The sequence below is a fragment of the Marmota marmota genome, unplaced genomic scaffold, assembly GCF_001458135.2.
Source record: "Marmota marmota marmota unplaced genomic scaffold, marMar, whole genome shotgun sequence".
In the NCBI taxonomy this organism is placed as follows: domain Eukaryota; kingdom Metazoa; phylum Chordata; class Mammalia; order Rodentia; family Sciuridae; genus Marmota; species Marmota marmota.
Genome location: NW_026000185.1, coordinates 22294218 through 22314950, shown reverse-complemented (window position 1 = coordinate 22314950; position 20733 = coordinate 22294218). Strand labels below are relative to the sequence as shown.

The window sequence follows — 20733 nt, the reverse complement described above, 5'->3', positions numbered from 1 at the left end:
CATGTTCCTGACAATTCTGGCTTTGCCTCCTCTGGGCCTGGAAGCCAGGTGAGCTCCAGAAGGAAGGCCTTGCCTCAATGTCCCATGATCCTGGGCCACCTGCACCTCCCTTGCCCTCCACCAGGGGTTGCCCCTGGCAGGATTTGGCCCTGGGCCTAGCCCTGCTGAGCCTGGCCTGCATCCCAGGCTTGCAGTTGTGATTTATTTTTGGCACTTCAGCTTTCCGTCATCAGTTAGCAAAACCCCAAAGAAAAGCACAGGATATCTTACTCCGGCCACAAGTGTCTGCTCAGGACACAGCTTCAGCCTTCTGTTGTCCCTTCTCCTCCAGGGGCTCTGGGACCTCTGGGATTCTTCTCACATTCACTCAAGGGCCTGCCAAGACTAACAGGTGAGTGGCCAAGCAACAGGTGGGAGAGGGAAGCTGCAGGTAGAGAAATCAGAGATCCTGGGCCCATTAGACCCATTTTTCTTCTTTCCAAATGCAGATAGGCCTGGGAGTGTGGCCACACCGATTCCTGAAACACTGCCGGGGAGTCTCTGTACACAGTGGCCCTGGTGACTGCTTTCCAACTCTAGCTTTTGGGGAGGGCTGTTATGTTCCTAAAAGACCCGACCACCCACTCCTGTTTGGGAATCTTCTCCAAAGGGGCTTGGGAAAGATGTGAAAGGCTGATGGGCAGTGGATAGGAACACAAAGTTGGCTCTGCTCAGGCCTCCAAGCAGAGGGACACACACAACACACACACCAGAAAAGGTGAGTGCAGCAGGACCTGGCCCACTTGGCTGTCAGGGAATGGCCTCCTGGCATGGGTCCGGATATACCCTCTGCCCATGGAGGCCCAGGGAAGGGAGGAGCCTGGTGCTGCTCAGTTTCGAGATGCACGAATGCCCATCTTGGGAACTTGGAAGGACTTGCCAGAAAAGGGGCTTGTTTGGGGGAACATACTCTCCCGGGCTCTGTTGGTTGCTGACGGGGCAGAGGAGACCTTTGTGCAGTCCAGCCCTTGCTCCTGGCAAGGAGACTGTTGTTATTCTAAGCCTCCCTCTGGTAACCAGGCACCCAGTAGCAGGGACACCAGGCCTTCTGGAATGGTCAGCCTGGGTCCCAAGGCAGCCAGGGCTGCTGGTTGGCTGGTCAGCAAATCAGCCTCCCTGAGAGACCAGGGTGTGGTAGATGTGGGGTCAGAGGCAGCTTGTGCCCATTCTCTATCTTCCCCTCTTCCTGTTGTCTTCACCTGTCAAAGCCTGCATCTGAGGTAGGAGCCCAGTTCCCTGGTCAAGTGGGCCTTCTCCCTAGGTACAGGCTCAACTTTCCTGACTATGCTGCCCCACACTGCAGAAGAGCCACACCGGCTCAACAGTCCTCCCCATTGTTAGGTAGGACCCTGGACCACAGGCTTCCCTACCCAGCCATGGACTCCCATTTCAGGAGCAGTATCTCCCACATCCGAGCACAGAAGGCAGAGGTGATGGACGCATCCTAGGGGAGGTCACAGTCCAACAGAGATGACAGCACACACTGGCAGATTGTTCCAGATGCTGGGCCGGGACTCGCCGCCCAGCTCTGCATCCCTCAGAGCACCTGGCTCTGCGCTTGGCCAAGCATAGGCATTATGTTCTACAGAATGAAAGATGGGAAAATGGATGAGGGAGGGATTACAGAAGCCCTGGCTGTGGGCAAAGCGAGGGAGGAGCAATGAGAAGGGCTTCCTGAAAGGAAGGGAGGCATGATGAACAAGGATCAGAATGCAAGCACCAAGTCGAGGTTCTCGCCTCTTCCATAGTTGCAGAAGAAAAACAGGACTGGTCTAGTCTCCTTCAAAGATAAAGTAAATTGCACTTGAATTTGCCCTCTGTGGTTTAGCTTGGCTCTTTCTAAAAACAAGGATGTGCTGGCCTCACTAAAGCTAACCTGATCTCTTGCCCCAGGGCTAAGCCTGGGCTTGGCCAACAATTTGCTACCCCCATCTGTGACCATAAGGAGCCTCAAGTGTCCTGAGGATCACAGGAGCATTAGCCAGTGGGAAGAAGCAAGCTGGGCTCTTTCCAAAGCTCCCAGCAGAGAGGAAGAGAAGTCACAGGGAGGAAAGGTGGTCATCACTGGGGGACCAGAAGGGGCTGGGCAGTCAGAGGCAGCTGGATTTTTTTCACTAATATTTATTTTGAACATTCACTATAGGCCTGTCCTGTGCCAGAAGGTATAACGATGAATGAGAGCTGGGCACGGTGACCAACACCTGTAATCCCAGAGACTCAGGAGGTTGAGGCAGGAGGATTGCAAGTTGAAGGCGAGACTCAGCAACTTAGCAAGGCCCTAGGGCCTTAGTGAGATCCTGTCTCAAAATTTTAAAATCCTTGAAAAAGGGCTGGGGACGTGGATCAGTGGTGAAGCAAGCCTGGGTTCAATCCCCAGTACCAAAAAAAAAAAACAAAAAAGGGGGAATGAGAAACAGTTCCAGCCCTCAGGAGCACACCACCAGTGTCAGGAGGCTGATGGCTTCTTTCTGTTCTCCTTTAGGGACCCTGGGACTCACCCTGAGGAGCTACTATGACGCGGGATGAGGGACTGCCAGACTCTCATTCCACACAGGGCTTCTATGAGAACTACGAGCCCAAGGAGATTCTGGGCAGGTAGGAGCCATACTGTCCTGAGGAGTGCGTCTGGGCTCCAGCAGGCCCTGTGGGCTGTGCCAACTCTGCTAACCCTGAACACCGACCCGTGTCCATCCCCTAAGCACTGTCCCCTTGGAGAATCCTTCAGCTTAGGGGCCTGCCCTCCTGAATCCAGGACAGGAAAGAGGAATGAGATCAGATATGTTTCCTGCAAAAGATTCTCAGGTGCTGTTGTTCAGCACATCCAAACCTGGCCTTGGGCTGGGGGTTAGGGTCAGGAATCCTGGGGAAGGCTGTGGCCCGGGGAGGGTACCCCTTCTCTCTACCTGCTGAGGACGAGCACTGAGCCTGGCTTGCTATGCCCAGCTCTAGGAAAATCACCCCTGTGCCTTTATTTCTTCACCCCATCTCCCCCAACACTCACAGGGATTTGGGGAAAGTGTGAATTACAAGGGCAGAGCATCCTGGCCCCGGCCTGGACCTGGGACTCCCCTAGGGTAGGGTCCCTTTTGTCACCTGTGCTCTGCACGCTAGGGGAGTCAGCAGTGTGGTCAGGCGCTGCATCCACAAGCCCACATGTCAGGAGTACGCTGTGAAGATCATCGACATCACCGGTGGAGGCAGCTTCAGCCCCCAGGAAGTGCAGGAGCTGCGAGAGGCCACACTGAAGGAGGTGGACATCCTGCGCAAAGTCTCTGGACACCCGAACATCAGTGAGTGATGGCCCCAGGCCACAGCAGATACTCTGCCAGGATCCTGCTCTGAGAGCCCAGGAAGGGCCTTGTGACCCACTGAGTGGCTGCCCAGACTGAGGGTCTGCAGCCTCAGGGCCCCATGGCTCGGAGTCACCAACCACACCTTCGCTGCTGTCAGCAGGGTCACAGGCAGGGCTGGAGTGGGTATGGGTGGGAAGGTGGAGTGTCAAGTCCCGGGTCTGCCCACATCCAGGTTGACTTCCTCTGACCCCCAACCTGCTCCCTCCACGCTCTCCTAGCTTTCATCCCTCGTGCCCCTATACCCTGCCCCCTTCCAATTGAAACCAGCTAGATGTTTCCATTTCAGTACAACTGAAGGACACTTATGAGACCAACACCTTCTTCTTCCTGGTGTTTGACCTGTAAGTACCCAAAACTGCAGCCAGCCACACCTGGGCCTGCTGGAGAACCGCCACTCTGGCTCCTGCCCAGTGCTGCCTGCAGACCAGCACTGGCCCCCATATCAAGGAGGCCAAAGAGGCCCACAGATCTGTGGCCAAGCAGCCCCTTAGGTCAGGATGCCAGGCTTTGAAACCTGGGTCCACCACATATGGGCCAGGTGGTTTCTCTCAATATTGGTCTTCTTATCTGTCTTATGGGAGCAATAATGGCACCGTGCTTGGCACAGCATGATAGTGACAGTTGTGCTGGGGGCCACTCCATATTTATTCTAGACATGGAGGACGTGGCAATGGAAAGGCCAGACCAGGTCCTGACTTGTAGTCGAGTACATGTACATGCACATAAGGCACAGCAAAAGGTTAGGGGGACCAGGACTTCAAGCAAAGTCTCCAGGAGGTGACTTGAGTAGAGGTGTAGGGGGAAGGCATGGAAGGACCAGAGCAAAGGCCCCGAGCAGGTCTCCAGCCAAGGGAAGAGCTGGCTCATGGGCCCCGTGGCTGGGATCTGCAAGGCCCCCGAGTAGGGGGAGTGAGCTTGTGCGGAGCAGCAGGATGTGAGGCTGGAACCAAGGAGCAGGTGCTGCAGGCACTATAGCCATGATAACCCTAACCCTGACTCTCCCCGGAGGGCCTGGTGCACCTGGGCAGGTGCTTCACCATGGAACTGTTGGTTTCTGACAAGGATCCCAGTGGCAGGATGTGGGCCAGCAGTGTGGAGGGCAGAGGCTGCATCCAAGATGTGGTTCAAAGGTCAATACCATTAGTATCAAGATCACCCCTTTGCTTGAGCTCCTTGTCACTGAGTGTCAAGTGTGAGCAACACAAAGTACTCTATGAACTGTGTTCAAACTCGTCATCGTCTTTGTTATTAAAGCTTCCCAGGGAAGGGATTGCGCTGCTCCTTGTTCCCCTCCACTGCCTTTTCACTGATAATGTCAACCTCTGCAAAAACAAGTATGATTTCTCCATATGCAATAGTTTTAGGGACAGGGGTTACTTGAGAAATTATTCAAGTAAGTTATGTATTGCTGAAATATTTCGAATTGTAGCTATACTATGTTCAGTATTATTTGACTTTTTAAATTTTTAATTAATTAATTAAATTTGTGGTGCTGGGAATGGACCAGGGACACTTTACCACTGAGCTACATTCCCAGCCCTTTTCATTTTGTATTTTGAGGCTGGGCCTCACTAAGTTGCCTAGGCTGGCCTCAAACTTTCAGTCTTCTTGCCTCAGCCTCCTGAGTCTCTGGGATTACAGGTGTGTGTCACCACACCAGGCTTACTGACTTAGAGAAACAATTTAGCCTCACATGTAAGCATAAATACATGGTTAGCTCCGGGAAGGTAGAGCCCACTGAGGAGCAGTGCATGGCCCCCAGTGTTCACTGGCGGCCAATCATTGCTGCCGCTGCTGATAGTGAGTTCTCCTAGTATCTTTCAAATAAACTAAAATGATAGAGACTGGGGCTGGAGGTGTATCTCAGTGATTAGAGTGCCTGCCTAGCATGTGGGAGGCCTTGGGTTTAATCTCCAGCACTGGAAACAAACGAGGATAAAGACTGGATTCACACATTACCTTTTAGGAACACATTACAGGTACTGTGTAAAACGAGGCTCACCTCTGTAAATTCTAGGTCATCTCAAAAAGACACCCTTTCCCTTCTCAACCTGCCCACCAAGCTGAAGGTTTTCTTCCTCTCTGTGATGCTGGCCACAAATCTGTTCCTCCATTCACTCTCCTCCCCTTTGCCATGGGGATCCCTTGACCCTTGGAGGGGTGGGAAGGAGGGACAGGATGTGCCTTTTCCTACTTAGTCTCGGCAAACTCTCCGAAGACCCCTCCAGACTTGACCAGCTGCTGCTCTCCCCAATCTGCAGCACCTGCACCATCCTGTCCCACCTTTGGGGGTAGCTCAAATGTCTTTAACCTTTGAAGAGGCTGCTTGGGGAATTTATTTTTGCTGTTGCCCTCAGGAGCCCTCAGGGCATAACTAGATCATTCTAGCAGAGACCCTTTCAAGATCCTCCCAAGAGGTAAGGAGATTGAGTGGCAGTTCTTGACCCTGTTACAGGCAAACCTTCCCAACATTCAGTGTTGATTCCTCCCATTTGTCTCCTGGGAAAATTCCGGATACTCGAGTCCTTCTGATCTGCACCTGGAACCCTGGGCTCAAGGGGCCTTTTGACCTCCAGCTTTGATCTGGGTTCTGACAGGTCCCAGCCTATGATGGCACTTCCACAGACAGGGACCCCGGCACTGGTGTGCATCCCACCTTTCCAGCCTCCTCTTTTCTTCCAATTCTTGCCAAATTCTGTACTCACTCCCCCAGTTCCTCTCCCCAGACTTGGGTCCTTCAGGAAGAACGGCAGCCCATCTTGACCCTCTGGGAGCAGGGTGAGGGGTGATCTTGGGACAAGCATGACTAGAACCTGTTCCCACAGGATGAAGAGAGGGGAGCTCTTTGACTACCTCACTGAGAAGGTCACCTTGAGTGAGAAAGAAACCAGGTGAGGGTCTGTCTGCCCCTCTTTCCAGCCCCTTCCAGTGTCCTAGCAGCACAGGTGTGAGGTCTAGGAGGCATGGTGTGCCCTGTCTCAACTGGGAGTGTGCACTGCTGTCTTGGTGCCCTGCCTCCCTGGCTGGGTCTGGACCTCCCAGCCTGTCCCAAGCCCTCCTCCTCGTGCTGGCAGTGTGGCTGGTATGTGAGCTTTGCTCTCCCTGCTACTACCTGACCCTGCAGAGTAGAATAACATGGGGTGGAACTCGGTCTGTCTTATGGAGTGTTTGATTTGTGTGTCTACAAAGCACCAATCAAACATAAATACATGAGTGAAAGGAAGACATGTAGAACAGAGGACAGAGGACGGAGACTAGGGTGGGGCAAGGGTGGGTAATGGGGACTGAAATGGAGTCAATCAAATTCCATGCAGGTATCATTTTGTCAAAATGAGCCCAACTATTATGTATAACTATAATGCTCTAGTAAAAGAAAAACCACAGCCAATTAAAAACTTTAAAAAGGAAAAAGAAAGGAGCAACATATGTGCCCACCCTAGAAAGATCATGAGAGCCCTGCTGGAAGTGATCAGTGCCTTGCACAAGCTCAACATCGTACACCGGGACCTGAAGCCTGAGAACATCCTCTTGGATGACAACATGAATATCAAGCTCACGGACTTTGGCTTTTCCTGTCAGCTGCAGCCGGGAGAGAAGCTGAGAGGTCTGGTGACATGTCAGGGGCTCAGGCTCTCTGAAGCTCTCTGGTCCTGGTCAGTTCTCCAGGACCAGAGAGCCTGGGTTTCTCCCTGCCATTCTCCACCAGAATAAAGTCCTGCCAGTGGAGGGCTAGGTGCCTCTTCAGGTTGAGTCCTCTTTCCAGGACTGCACTGAGCCAGGTTGCCACTGTCTAAGCTCCAGGCTGGGATGGGTAAAAGGGAACCAAAAGGCAGCCCTTGGGCCTGTGTGAACCCTGCCCCTGCCCTCAGCCCTGAAGTTGGCCAGTGTTAGGCCAACCCCAGTCCCAGCCCCACTTCCCTTACATCTCCACTGTATCTTTGGCCTTCCTCTTCTAAGTGCCCTCTGCTGACTGGTCCTGACAGTAACTCTTCTGCAGAGGTCTGTGGGACCCCCAGTTACCTGGCCCCCGAAATCATTGAGTGCTCCATGAACGATGACCATCCAGGCTATGGGAAGGAGGTGGACATGTGAGTGCAGGAGGTGGGGAGGGAGGAGGGATCCATGGGCAGGACTAGGTTGGAACAGAGATGCTCCCTCTCCTTCCCTGATGCTGCTAGGAGGGGCAGCCAGCCCTCCTGCACTCACCTGCCCATCTGCTAGGGATAATAAGCAGCCCTTGCACAACCCAGGTGGAGCACAGGGGTCATCATGTACACCCTGCTGGCTGGCTCTCCACCCTTCTGGCACCGGAAGCAGATGCTGATGCTGAGGATGATCATGAGTGGCAACTACCAGTTTGGCTCCCCAGAATGGGATGATTACTCAGACACCGTGAAGGACCTGGTGAGAGGCCAGGACTCTGGGCTCGTCCAGCATGGCCTGGGGAGGGGTCTTCTGATGTGCTGGGGGGGCCGCCTTGGTGCTCAGCTCCTCTCTCCTGTTCGCTCAGGTATCCCGCTTCTTGGTAGTGCAGCCCCAGAACCGCTGCACTGCGGAGGAGGCCTTGGCACACCCCTTCTTCCAGCAGTACGTGGTGGAAGAGGTGCGGCACTTCAGCCCTCGTGGCAAGTTCAAGGTATTGTCCTTCCCTTGACTCGTGGCCCTAGGGCAGGTGCTGCTGCTCCTGAGGTCTTGGCCCCAAGACACCCAGGGGCTCTCACATCCACGCTGTCCAGTGCATTGCTCTTCACCTGGGAGGGTTCCAGCTCAACTCCTGGCTGCAGAAGAGCATGGCACCTGGCTGGTTCTGTGGGCCAGGACTGTGCAGGGCCCAGTAGGCCGCTTGGGGGACACTCTCAGTGTGGCCCCTAGGCAGGATCGCTCTGATAATGCTGGCAGGCTGGGGACGTGGGGGACTGCGCAGGGCCCAGTGGGCCGCTTGGGGGACACTCTCAGTGTGGCCCCTCGGCAGGATCACTCTGATCATTCTGGCGGGCTGGGGTTACCCTAGGGGAGTTCTCAGAGCAGGTCCTTCGCAGGCCATCGCGCTGACCGTGCTGGCTGCAGTGAGGATCTACTACCAGTACCGCCGCGTGAAACCGGTAACCCGGGAGATCGTCATCCGCGACCCGTATGCGCTGCGGCCGCTGCGCCGCCTCATCGACGCCTACGCTTTCCGCATCTACGGCCACTGGGTGAAGAAGGGTCAGCAGCAGAACAGGGCCGCGCTCTTCGAGAACACACCCAAGGCCGTGCTCCTCTCGCTGGCCGAGGAAGACTACTGAGGGGCGGTGGGGCAGGCAGCCATGAGACCCCGCATTGGCCTGTGTGTGAGGAGCACCAGGGCCCAGCTTGAATCCTCGGATGCAGGCGGCTGTCCCTGCAAGGCCTCCGCAAGAAGAGCAGCGTGTGCGTGTGCACCGCATGGCGATAAATGTAGAACAGGTGTGGTCTGAAACAACCACGAGTCCTCCTGCTTCTCCACGGCCCAGCCTGCACCATCCCAGTTTCCTTCCATGGGGAGCCAGGGTTACTGACAGTTGGAACCCTTCCTAAGGGTGCCAGGGTGAGGATCAGCCAGGTGGGGTGGCGCACACCATGATGCCTGCGACTCTGGAGGTTGAGGCAGGAGGATGAAGGTCAAGACCAGCCTGGGCAACACAGAAAGACCCCCGTCTCAAAATAAATAAAGAAAGCTGGGGATGGGGCTCAGGTAGGCGTAAAGCAACCCTGGGTTCGATCCCCAGTACCAAAAAAGAGAAATGTCTGAGATACACAATTGCAAGTTTATTGATGTGGTGACATCTGATGACATGGAGCAGGTTTTTTGCTAGGGATGTTTTTAGAGGCATCAGAAGCTCCTATACAAGTAAGACATATAATTAACATCAGAAGGGAGCCAGCACAGTGGCAGGCAGCTCAGGAAGCTGAGGCAGGAGAATCATGAGTTCAAAGCCAGCTTCAACAAGAAGCAAGGCTTCAAGCAACTCAATGAAACTCTGTCTCTAAATAAAATACAAAAAAGGGGATATGGCTCAGTGGTCAAGTGTCCCTGAGTACAATCCCTGGTACCAAAAAACAAAACAACAACAACAAAAAACATCAGAAGGGAAAGCTTCTGGATTATTTGCTTTGTGACTGCCACAATGCACAGCTTCCTGGTAAATTATTTAAGATTGACACTGGGCCCAGCATGGCAGCACACTTGTAAAGTTCAAGGCCAGTCTGGGTAACTTACCAAAATCCTGTCTCAAAATAAAAAATAAAAAGGGCTGGTGTATCTCGGTGGTAGAGCACCTGTAGGTTCTGAGTGTGAGTGTGTGAGTGTGTGTGTATGTATGTGTGTGTATGTATGTGTGTGTGTGTGTGTGTGTGAAGCCCGTTGCATTAAAAAAAAATTTTTAGATGTTGATGGACCTTTATTTTATTCATTTATTTACATGTGGTGCTGAGAATCGAACCCACATGGTAGGCAAGTGCTCTACCACTGAGTCACAACCCCAGCCTAACCCATTGCATTTTTACAGATAGTTCCTTGAAAGGAGCAAGAAACACTATAGATGAGGCAGATAAAGGAAGCATTTTCCTTCTACAAAAATCTGCTGGGAAAACAGCTGCCTTAGAAAATTTTGTGTTGAGGAAATGTCAGATCTCTCAATCAGGGAGAAAGGGAAGGTAACAGATTTACAAATGTTTTGGGAACTGCACTTTGGAGCCCTCTGTTCCAACAGTTTTCCTATCTGGCCCTGTATGGTCAATGCTTGGCCTCCAGGGGACACCCAGCTCCCAGTCACTGCAGTCAGGCTCCTTCCCTGAGACAGGGGCAGTTCTCAGAGGGAGAGCCCACCATGCCTTGGGAAACGCCTGCTGTGGAAGATGGGCAGGCAGGGGAGGGTGTCCCCGAAGCTGCAGTTTAAGAGCTTAGGGTCAGCTGCGTTTGGAATATGGCCAGGGAATGACCTGGGTCTCAGGGGAACTTTTCTCCTGCCCCTGTTGCCAGCAACTCACAGCTCCCCGGGCAGGCGGCCTGCTCCTGAAGCACAGCGGAAGCCCAGGTTGTCTGAGGCAGAGTCCGGAGTGTTGCCCATCCTGCATCAGAGAAGGGGAGAGAAGCCTGTGTTGAGAGGGGCTGGTGGCCATCCCACCCTTCCTGCCCACCCCAGGCTTGCTGAGGCTGGTGTGTCTGAGGCCTGCAGCAGTGTGGCCAGGAGAGACCTGGTATAAGGGCAAGTCCTGGGTGAGAACCACTCCTGGGGTGTGGGACAGAGTAGGGTACGCGGAGTGGCCCTGAGGGATGGGACTGGAGGACAGGGCTTGGCTATCACTATAACAACCTCCACTGTGGGGGGTTAGAACAGCACAGCCCCAAACCCTGTAGGCACCGAGTGAAATGGCATCCCCAGCTTTCCTTCACATGCTACTTCCCCTGCTCCGCAAGGCAGGATGTCAGCATTTCCTAGATCCAGAATCAGAGGCCAGGAAGGCCATGTGTATGGTAGGAGGGGGGTGGGGCAGTCAGCAGAAAACCCAGATTCCTGCTCCAGGCCTTCCTGGTTCTCCACTATTTTGTTCAAAAGAGAAAGGCGAAGAAAATCCAGAAATTTCAAAGCATCAAATAAACCTCTGTAGCCTTGATGTCGTGAGGCCACAGACAGAAGACTCTAAGACCTTAAGGAATCCAGTGGAAGGAGCTGCAGAGGTTATTAGCTAAATTAAACCTGCAGATGCTGAAAGAGGGTCCTGGAAGGGGGTTCAGGAACTCCGCCAGCCAGGTGCCACCACTAAACATCTGTGTGAAATAAGGAGGTCCCAGGATCTCCTGAGCCTTTTTTTTTTCTTGATTGTAAAGCAAAGGATTATAAAAAATGATTTTTCATGTGCCCATCTACTTGGAGAGTCAGTAATTCCATGTCCACCGGCAATGACCTGATGTGGCCACTCTACCCCCATCCCCCTGCTCCCACCTGCTTAGGGAGGATGAGAGGGATGCCCATACAGTTAGTGGGCCACATAGTCCCCCCTGGGGTGGCGAGCTGGCAGGAAATGCTGCAAGTTGCCCCAGGCCCCTAATTCTTCTTGCCTGTTCCTGTTCTGTGCCCACAACCCCAGCAGAGGCTGGTGCCCAGAAGCAGCACCCGCATCAGCCACCTGGGCTCCTGCAGCCAGGACAGACCCCCGGGCCCTGGCTGCTGAGCCATGTTCCACAGGACCAAGCTCTCACCTAGTGGTGACCCGGGCCCGGTGGTTGGCAGAACCATCAATGGTGTCGATCCAGGATGCACCCCGGAGAACACGCATGTCCTGGCCAGCGGCCCGGTAGGGTGATGCGGTCCACTCCCACACATTGCCCATGAGGTCATAGATCCCTGCAACATAGTAGGAGCATCAGCCAGGCTGGGAAGCACGAGATCCCCCAACCCGTGTGCGGCTTGGGGAGAATGGGCAGCATGAGGACCATCGGCAACTCGGGAGAGAGCCTACCGTAGCTATTCTGTGGGGGAAAGGCATTCACTGGCGAGACTCCGTGGAAGCCATCCTCAGCTCTGTCACCCTTGGGGAATGTTCCCTGGTGGGAGAAATTAACCCTGAAGGGTCTATCAGCCTATTCCAAGACAGGAAACCCTGCCTGGAGGAAAAATCCATGGTCCCCTTGCTGCAGAGCTGGCCCAAAAAGGGGCTGGAGCCATAACCTAAGGCTCCCCTCAGGCTGGGTCAGGAAGAGTGCGTTTCCGTGCCCACAGCGGTCCACGTCCAGCCTGTCCTCCTACTGTTGGCTTTCAGAGACCTCCTGCCCTCTGCCTTGATACCCTCGCGCTGTGGAGCTACTGGGAGCTGCATTTCCCACTCTCCTCCAGGTCCTGCACCTGCTGCCTTCGAAGGACCATGGGTACCTCCCTGAGCCTTCTCCCTTCCACCACAACAACCTTAATGCCCTCTCATCCACCCCACCCTACTGTTCCTCTCTCCTACTCTTTACAAGAAAAATCCTTAAAAACGTGACTGATGCTTGCTGTCATAACTTGTTGAGCTCTGTCACCTTTCCTTAACCTGGGGCGTGGTTGGCACCACTGCCTGTAAGCAGCTGTGTGACGGTTGGTGATCTGCTCAGCGCCACCATGCACTACATCACTTACACTTCTCTCCCTTAATGTGACTATCCTCAGTGCCACGTGTTGCCTCCCTTAAAAACTCAGCAAAGTGGCCAGGTGCAGTGGCACACATCTGTAACCCCAGCTCAGGAGGCTGGGGGAGGAGGATCACAAGTTGGAGGCCAGCTGGGGCAACTTAGTGAGACCCTATCTCAAACAATAGAAAGGGCTGGGGTGTGGCTCAGTGGTAGAGCACCTGCCTAGCATGTGCAAGGTTCTGGGATCCATCCCCAGCACCACACAGACACACCAACAAAAACATAAATAGGTCATTATAACTGCAGGCCCTCTTTGATGCTTTCCCTAACAGGCTGGTGAGGAATCCCCCAACTCTAGAGCCTCCAGCCATCCTCTAAAAGGTAGATGCCTGATGACTCCCTGCTGGGAACAAACCTGGGCCTTGGGAGCCAGACAGGGGCTCCCCTCCTGTTTTCAATCTTTACTGACAAGAGCACCTGACCTGGGCTGACCCTGAGCCCATAGACTCCCCCCTGACTGCTGATGTGCAGGTTATCTGTGTAGATGAGGCAGCATCTTAGCCATATGGCCCAAGCCTGGGCTCAGGCTGGAGTCCACCCTCCTCCACCCTTCCACATTTGATGAATTATCAAACCCTGTCCACCTTCTCACACATGCTTCTCCCATTTGGCTTCCTCTCTTGATCCTGTTTCCACTTAATTTGAGAACTGATGACCCCTGGGCCACTTCCATAGCCTGGGACTCAATACATCCCGTCACATCTGCAGTTCTACCTCACCTGCTCCTGCACAAGTCAGCCTCAGTGCATTTCTTCCTGCCTCAGAATGATGGTGCTCCAGCACACACCTGCAGCCATACACTGTGTGCCCAGCAAGCCCAGGCCTTGGATTCCTGGGTTCTGTCCCCAGAAACAAACAAGTAAACCCCTGCTGGCTCCCCACTGCCTGAAGGGTAAGCCTAAGACCTGTCTAGGCAGCTGGGTCCTCCACAATCTGTCTCCAACCTGCTCTTTTCCTATCTCCTGTAGCCCCTTACTTCCTGAAACGGCCACACCTCTGAACATGCCCTGGTGCTCCCTTGGCTGGGAATGCCTGGACTTTTCACTCGGCAACCTCCTACCTGACCAGCTCCAGCGTTACCCTTTGTGGTGAAGTCTCCCCCACACCCTCTTGTCTTTGCCTTACCAGTGCAGAGTTTTCAGTTCCATCAGGACACAAGCCCTCTGAGCCCCACATCCCCTCCCATGATGCCCACCTCCTGCAGGAGGAGGCTGGGGCTGCTGAGGAGGAAGTGGGTCTTACCTGCCACAGGTTGGTACGGTTTGGCTGGAACCGGTTCCCCCATGGGTAGACCTGACCTGTCAGGAGGGCCAGGACACAGGCCAGAAAGGAGAGGAGGAATTGGGGAAGAAAAACAAAATCAAACAGTGAGGGCACCTGAGGGAGCTGGGAGGTGAGGGAGCTGGGAGGTGAGGGAGAGGAGGTGGCTTACTTCTGCCCCACCCAGCCCTGCTGGGGCACTGGCCTGACCCCCACCCCCAGGGCTCTGCAGTACCCCTTGAGGTGCTGTGATCAGGTCAACCTAGAAGCCTTGTTGCCAGTTCACGTGGAGATGAGTATAGAAATAGAGAGTGCGCATTGAGAGGTTAGTTCATTGGATTTCAAGCAAGAAGCAACCTCGTCCGCCACACTAAGCACCTCAACTACTGATATCCCAGGTGTTCGTCTGAAGAGGTGTGGAGGTGTTCAACGTGGGAAACTGCTCTTTATTATTGTGACCTTTTGCACAGCCAAGACTGACCAAGACAAAGCTATGAGCAAGTGGTGCTTTTTGATGTCAAGCCCTGCTACTTTGGAAACTGTGCTTTCCCTAAGCTGTGCTGCTCTAACTAGATCTATGGAAATCTAACCTGTACCTATGGAATCTCCAACAACAAAAACGTTAGGTCTCCTTTTCACTCCGTGTTTTCAACCATTCATTTTTTTGTGGCATTGCACATGCGTGTTGGTCTGAGGTGGGTTAGCAATGAAACAACACAGGGAACCCTGGCCCTTCTCCACAGGGAGTTTAAGAAGCACTGCTCTAGGGAGCACAAGCTCTTCCCACCCTCAGAAGTCCCCCAGCCAGGGTGGGATGTGGAGGAGAATAGAGAAGTTGTCTTGACATCTGTACCCTTCAAGCCCCCTCGGGCAGCAAACTCCCACTCTTCCTCGGTGGGCAGCCGCTTCCCCCGCCAGGCACAGTAGGCCTGGGCGTCGTTCCAGCTCACGTGTACCACGGGGAGCTCCAGTCTCTCTCGGATGCCAGAGCCAGGACCTGCAGGCTGACAGCCAGGATTAGGTGAGACAGGCTCTGGGAGCTCATGAAAGTCTGAGGAAGGCTAGGCTTAGGGGGCCTGAGTTAAGTGTTTACCACTAGATGGAGAAAGGAAGTTGGGAGAAACAGCTTGGTGAGTGAGGGACTTCCAATTAGAAGGCAGACTAAAGGAGAAACAGGAGGGCAACAGGAAAAGAGTGGAGCAGAGGAAATGGGATTGCTTGGCTATTTCCCTGAAATCCCTGTCATCCTTTAGGACTTGATGTGCCTGGCCTGGTGGCTGAGGGATCTAGGGAAGACAGCTTCCAGAATAAGGGAAGGGGTAGAAAATGAGGAATCAACACTTACCTGCCTCCAAAATGCCTTTTCCACTGGAAGCCACCAAAGAACAGGCTGCAAAACAGAAGATACACAGTGGAAGATGCTCTGCCCAGGAAGGGCACCTTCCAACAGCCACGGGAGCAGAGCAGAGGCCTCGACTGAGATGGGGTCCTGGTGAGCTGTGGCTGGACTTTGATCAGCCTCACTGCAGGCAGGTTCCTCAAGGTGCTCTCCTGAAGCTTCAGGAAGAACTGACACCCGGTCTTTACCTGGATTCTCTCAGCTTCACTACACCAGAACCAGCTCAGGGTGAACTTCAGGAGCACTGCTCATCTGACTCTTTCTCCCCCACCATGGCCTAGGCCATGCTGACCAGGCCCCACTCCATCCCTTGGCTGCGTGCCAGGTACTCTCACCTTCATTTGCTGGGTTGCTTTGTTTCTTAGCTCACTGGAGACAAAGTCCTCAAAGACAAAGCTCCACCCGAACATTTCGGCCTCTGTCCGATACTTCTTCTCCCTGACAAACTCCCTGAAGAGAGAGTTTCACTTGCTAACAGGGTTCCGAGCCCCATTCCTACCCACTCTGGGAAACCTCCTGTGTCCTTGTCCTCAGTCACACCCCACAGGTCTCAAGAGCTCCAAAAGATTCACCCTATGACCCGAGCAGGGTTTTCTCGTAAGTCAGGATATAATTTGCATTTAACACATATAAAAGATACTGGGCTGAAGGAAGCCCACGAAGTCCCCAGAGTGCCTTTCCCATGGCTGGGTATGGTTTGTGGACTCCAGTAGGCAGACTGCAGGGAGGACTGCACAGCGCTGGGCCAACTCCATAGGACCTAATTGCTGATGAGCAGTCTCACATTGACACATTATCTTTGAGTGATTGTTACTTATTAAATATTAGTCTACAATGTCACCTTTGTGTTTTTGGACAATCTTAACTCTTTCTTTAGGACAAACCTCTAGAGGTGGAATCACTGAGTCCAAGGGCCTGAGAAATATGCCAATTCTTGCTTCCGTATCAATTTTTCCCTGCAAGGTTTGTTTTTTCCCCTCCTTGGGCCTGGGAAGTGAACCCAGGGCCTTGAACATGCTGGGCAAGGTCTACCTCTGAGTTGCTTCCCCAGCCCTTTTTACCCTCAGGCAGGGTCTCACTAAGTTGTTCAGGCTGGCCTCAAACTTCTGAACCACTGCCTGAGCCTCTGAAGGAGCTGGGATTACAGACATACACTATACCTGGCTTTCCTGCAAGTTATTTTTATCTTGAACATGTTTTAAGTCTACAAATACGACATGTTTTTCAAGAGCATAATGTTAAATTTCATTTCCTATGTTTAATTCTGAAGTCATATGATATGTTTTTGTTTTCCAAACTTTCAAACAAACATACAGAAAAGATGTATGAGAATCTCCTTGTGAAAACATTCTTTGAGAAATGATACTGTTTGGTAGTTAAATTTCCAGAGATTTGGGCTGATACAGAGTTTGTTCCTTATAGCATTGCAAGGAGTAGGCTATAGAATGTTTCTGTGATTTTTCAAGTGTCATCATACTCAGTCTTTTGGCAAGGACCAGCAACAAACAGCATTTTATAGTCAGTTTGCCAAGAAAACTTCCCAGTTCCTGTAAATATGAGATAAACTTCTCAGGATTACAAAATTGGAAAATGCAGATTAGAAAGTCACCAAATAGCATTTCTTCCTAATTCACATTACCATGTCCCTGTAGCTACAACTGCTAACAATACTAACATTCAGACTTAGAACTCCCTCCAGAAACTTTCAGTATTGATTTGCTGATCATTCAACAAACACATCTTGAGAGACAAGGAGGTGTTGAGCCTGCTACAGGACCTCAGGAGCAAGCCACAGGGGAACAGGACAGGCAAGGTCCCTGCTTTCCAGGGGTCAAAATTCTGACCCATTTAAAGTAACAACTGGATTATAAAAAGACTTAGCCACCAATTATAACATTCCAGAATTTCCCATATTTACTTTATTGTCTTCCCTCCCTCCCTCTCTTTTTTTAAAAATATTTATTTTTTAGTTGTAGTTGGATACAACACCTTTATTTCACTTATTATTATTTTTTAATGTGGTACTGAGGATCAAACCCAGGGTCTCGCACATGCGAGGCGAGCACTCTACCGCTGAGCCACAACCCCAGGCCCCCTCCCTCTCTCTTGAATATAATTTTTCTTTTCCTTTTTTCAGTATTGGGGATAGAACCCAAGGGTGCTTAACCACTGAGCAATACCCCCAGTCCTTTTCATGTTTTATTCTGAGACAGAGTCTTGATAAGTTGCTGAGGCTAGCCTGGAACTTGTGATTCTCCTGCCTCAGCCTCCCAAGTCACTTAGATTACAGGTGTGTGCCACTGTACCTGGCTATAAATATTTTTTGAATATTTCATATATATATCTTCCCCTGCACCATTTACAAGTACCTTTTGGATCATTTCTTTTACCTTACTCAAAACATGGCCTTGGGGAAACTAGGGCAACTCATCATAGCTTCTTAGATTGGGCTGGAGCCATTATATTTGACTCCTAAAACAATGCTGCTTCCTTCAACAAATACAAAGGCAATTCAAGGGACTTCTAGCTAGTGTGACCCCTCTCCCAGATCTTCCCACCCCTCATCTCCACCTCTACAGGAGGGTTCTTGGAGTGTGTGACTTTGCTGGCATTTCTCAGTTATGCTGTCAGAGGAAAATGTACTGGCTTGGGTCAATTGGATGTGAGTGCCAAATTGGGTTCTTCCTGCAGAGAGTGGGTCAGGATTCTTGGTCCTTCAGGCTCTCCATGTGAGACAAGCATGGCAAGCCCCACAGTACCAGTGCAGAGATGATATGACAATGAACAAGCTAGTTCCTTTCAGATGTGACAAATGATTAGGAAGAGCCTTTACTTCCCCCGGAAAACACTGATGTACCTGAAATCTTGATTGGTGACAGGAAATATGTCGATGGCAAAGGGTTTTACTGTCACCTCACGGATGGGCCCTTCTCCATCTCTGCCATCCGGAGCATCTGTTCCCATCAGGAACTTCCCACCAGGCAGCTGGACCATGCTCCTTGCCTGTGCATTTCCTGTGGACAAGGAGGGGAGTTACCTGCAATGTGTTATGCAAATGTGTTCACCAGCCAAGTGGTAATGGCTCGATCACATGCAATACTTAGGCACAGCAAAAGTAAACCAGGAGCTTTAAAAATGTAGCTTTAAATTCTTGTTCTGCTACTTAATTTGCTGGGAGAATTCAAGCAAATGACTCCATCTGAGATTCAATTCCCTCATCTATAAAATAGGGATATGGGTTAAAATAGTGTGTCAAATGTTGGGGTTGGGAATGAAGCTCAGTGGCAGAGCTCGCCTAGCACACACAAAGCCCTGAGTTGGGGTCCTAGGCTCTGGAAAAACCTAGAGGAGGGGAACCCAAGATAAAATAATGTGTGGAATGTTGAGCACATGGTAGGTCCTCAGTCACCTCTTCATTTCTCCACACAACCCTTTGCCCCAGCCAGCTAGGCAAATCCAGGAATTATACCCTCAAATACAACAGCAATTTCCACCCTGTTCATGCTGTTTCTTCCTCTCCACTTAACACCACCACCTTTTTTTTTTTTTTTTTTGAGGCAGTGTTATTATGTCACACGCTGGTCTCCAATTCTTGGGCTTTAGTGCTCTCACTACCTCCACCTCCTGAATGCTGGACTACAGGCTTGAATGCTCAGTAGCCTCACCATCACATCACCTGTTATCATCTGTTCCAGGAGGAAATGGAAAGGACATCTATTTTGCTAGTGTACCCCTAGCAGTTAGCACAAATGTAAAATGATTATTATAAAAAAACTGGATGAACTCCTTTAAAAACATGCTGTTTGGGGCTGGGGTTGTGGCTCAGCGGTAGATGAGAGGCTGGGTTTGATCCCAGCACCACATAAAAATAAATAAAGTTCCATTGACAACTAAAAAATAGTTAAAAAAAAAAAAAAGGTGCTGTTTGACTGCCTCAGAAGAAAATCATGTAATAAAAATGATCTTAAACTTATTTCATAGGAACTGGGGCTGGGGCTCAGTGGCAGAGTGCTTACCTAGCATGTGTGAGGCACTGGGTTCAATCATCAGCACCACATAAAAAAGAAATAAATAAAATAAAGCTATTGTAAAAAAAAATTTTTTAAAACTTCACAGGAGGAAACCAAGAACCCAAAAGAGGTGACTTGATGAGCCGACTGACGGCTGGGGGTGTAGCGCAGTGGTCAAGTGTGAGCGGAGTAAGCATGCCAGGGGCTGCGAGAGGGTAGCTGGCCAGCAAAGACAGGACTAGATCCAGGGTCCAGTCTCCACTTCCACAGTGCGGCTCCCAGGAGGAGCACTTCCTGACTGGACACATCCTTCAGGATTTCCACGGAGGATATCCAAGCACTGTGCATTTCCCTAGAGTCCAGTTTCTGGCACTCCTGTCTCATCTCACATTGACTTCATCCACTTTATTTCCTCAAGAAATATTTTTCAAGGAAAAAAAAAGAAAGGGAGTGGAATTTCAAATTTAAAAAGTATTAAAGAAGAACATAAAATTGCAGTGCCCATAAACGATTCTGCCATAACTCCGCAAACGAGCTAACTGGGAAAGCACTTGTGAGCTAAAAGGTGCCTCTGGATAGATGGAGACCCTGAAAAGCACCAGCTGGTCGTGTTCCGGCGGTCTCGCCTGCAGGCCGGCGCAGTGCGGGGGCGCTGGGCTCGCGGGAGGCTTGAGAACCGGGGGCACGGCCCGCACGGAGGACGCGCCGCTAAGGGGCAGTACCGGCACCGCCCGCCCGCCCTTAAGCGGGGCCACGGGCATGAGGGATGAGATTCCTCGTGCGCAGCAGGCGCCCCACAGGAAGGTGAAGCAGCGAATCCCTTCCCCCCATCCCGGCGCCGCAACACCCACCTAGCCCGAGCCAAGGCACCGACAAGAGCCACAGCGCCGGCACCAAGAGCCCCATGCCGAGGACGCGCGGGGCGCACAGGGCGCGCACTCCAAGGGGCCTTTGCGCACGCGCACGCACGCCGCTTGCCGCCCGCGCATGCGCACGACTCGAGTGTCCTCGCACCAAGAACGCGGACTCAGCCTGGCGCCGGGCAGGCCGTGGCCTCCAACAGGGTGTCAGCGTTCTGCCATTGCCAAGACCACTTCCAGGCACTCGCGGGGACGTTGTCGAGCTGTGCGCAAAGCCGGCCACAGCTTCTCCTTGGAGAATGCGGTACTGTCGCTGGCGCCAACAATTCCAGGAAGCCAAGGTACCACGAGCTGACTACAGTGGGCTTGAGTATTTTGCAAAATCATTTTAAGTTGTCAGCCTAAAAAAAATTTTCATCTTATCCAGTTGCTCTCGACCACCTCCATGGGTCTTCCAGCCGTCCATTTTATACTTTATACTTGCGTTGTTTCTTGGCCTGCAGCTCACTGGTCTTTCCTATCTACTACCAAGTAACTTTCCCCCTTTTGGTGGTCCTGGGGCCAAATCATACAGGCCGGCCTTGAACGTGGGATCCTCTTGCCTCAGCACCAGTTGTTGGAATTA

The 20733-nt window shown here is 52.1% G+C and overlaps 2 protein-coding genes across 6 annotated transcripts; one reads left to right on the top strand and one right to left on the bottom strand.

Annotated features, from left to right (window-relative positions):
• The first annotated feature begins 98 nt into the window (after positions 1-98).
• Phkg1 (phosphorylase kinase catalytic subunit gamma 1) lies at positions 99-9194 on the top strand. 2 transcript variants are annotated; one of them, XM_015491377.2, is made up of 10 exons: positions 99-391; positions 2522-2634; positions 3151-3329; positions 3679-3733; positions 6218-6283; positions 6833-6996; positions 7390-7480; positions 7643-7796; positions 7903-8028; positions 8432-9194. In XM_015491377.2, exons 2-10 carry the CDS (start codon positions 2552-2554, stop codon positions 8675-8677), a joined length of 1164 nt encoding a protein of 387 aa, XP_015346863.1. In that variant the 5' UTR covers positions 99-391; positions 2522-2551; the 3' UTR covers positions 8678-9194. The 2 variants fall into 2 exon arrangements, with proteins under 2 accessions (XP_015346863.1, XP_048645822.1); XM_048789865.1 differs by lacking the exons at positions 99-391; positions 3679-3733.
• Positions 9160-20246, bottom strand: Sumf2 (sulfatase modifying factor 2). 4 transcript variants are annotated; one of them, XM_048789866.1, is made up of 10 exons: positions 20100-20246; positions 18096-18252; positions 15574-15688; positions 15185-15229; positions 14693-14843; positions 13822-13877; positions 11874-11958; positions 11614-11758; positions 10401-10481; positions 9160-9253 (listed from the first exon to the last, which is right to left on the bottom strand). In XM_048789866.1, the coding sequence occupies exons 1-10, from the start codon at positions 20152-20154 to the stop codon at positions 9244-9246; spliced, it is 900 nt and encodes a 299-aa protein (XP_048645823.1). In that variant the 5' UTR covers positions 20155-20246; the 3' UTR covers positions 9160-9243. The 4 variants fall into 4 exon arrangements, with proteins under 4 accessions (XP_048645823.1, XP_048645825.1, XP_015346861.1 ...); XM_048789868.1 differs by lacking the exon at positions 11874-11958; XM_015491375.2 differs by lacking the exon at positions 9160-9253 and having other exon boundaries at positions 9807-10481.
• Positions 20247-20733: the final 487 nt, after the last annotated feature.

Bases quoted from the DNA above. Each gene is read 5' to 3' on its own strand.
- Phkg1 (XM_015491377.2), top strand. From the start codon at position 2,552: ATGACGCGGGATGAGGGACTGCCAGACTCTCATTCCACACAGGGCTTC. The intron at 3,734-6,217 runs GTAAGTACCCAA...CTGTTCCCACAG, and splicing joins TTCTTCCTGGTGTTTGACCT to GATGAAGAGAGGGGAGCTCT. The intron at 7,797-7,902 runs GTGAGAGGCCAG...CTGTTCGCTCAG, and splicing joins CAGACACCGTGAAGGACCTG to GTATCCCGCTTCTTGGTAGT.
- Sumf2 (XM_048789866.1), bottom strand. From the start codon at position 20,154: ATGGGGCTCTTGGTGCCGGCGCTGTGGCTCTTGTCGGTGCCTTGGCTC. The intron at 15,230-15,573 runs GTGAGAGTACCT...TCTGTTTTGCAG, and splicing joins AAGCAACCCAGCAAATGAAG to CCTGTTCTTTGGTGGCTTCC. The intron at 11,959-13,821 runs GTAAGACCCACT...TTCTCCCACCAG, and splicing joins ACCGTACCAACCTGTGGCAG to GGAACATTCCCCAAGGGTGA.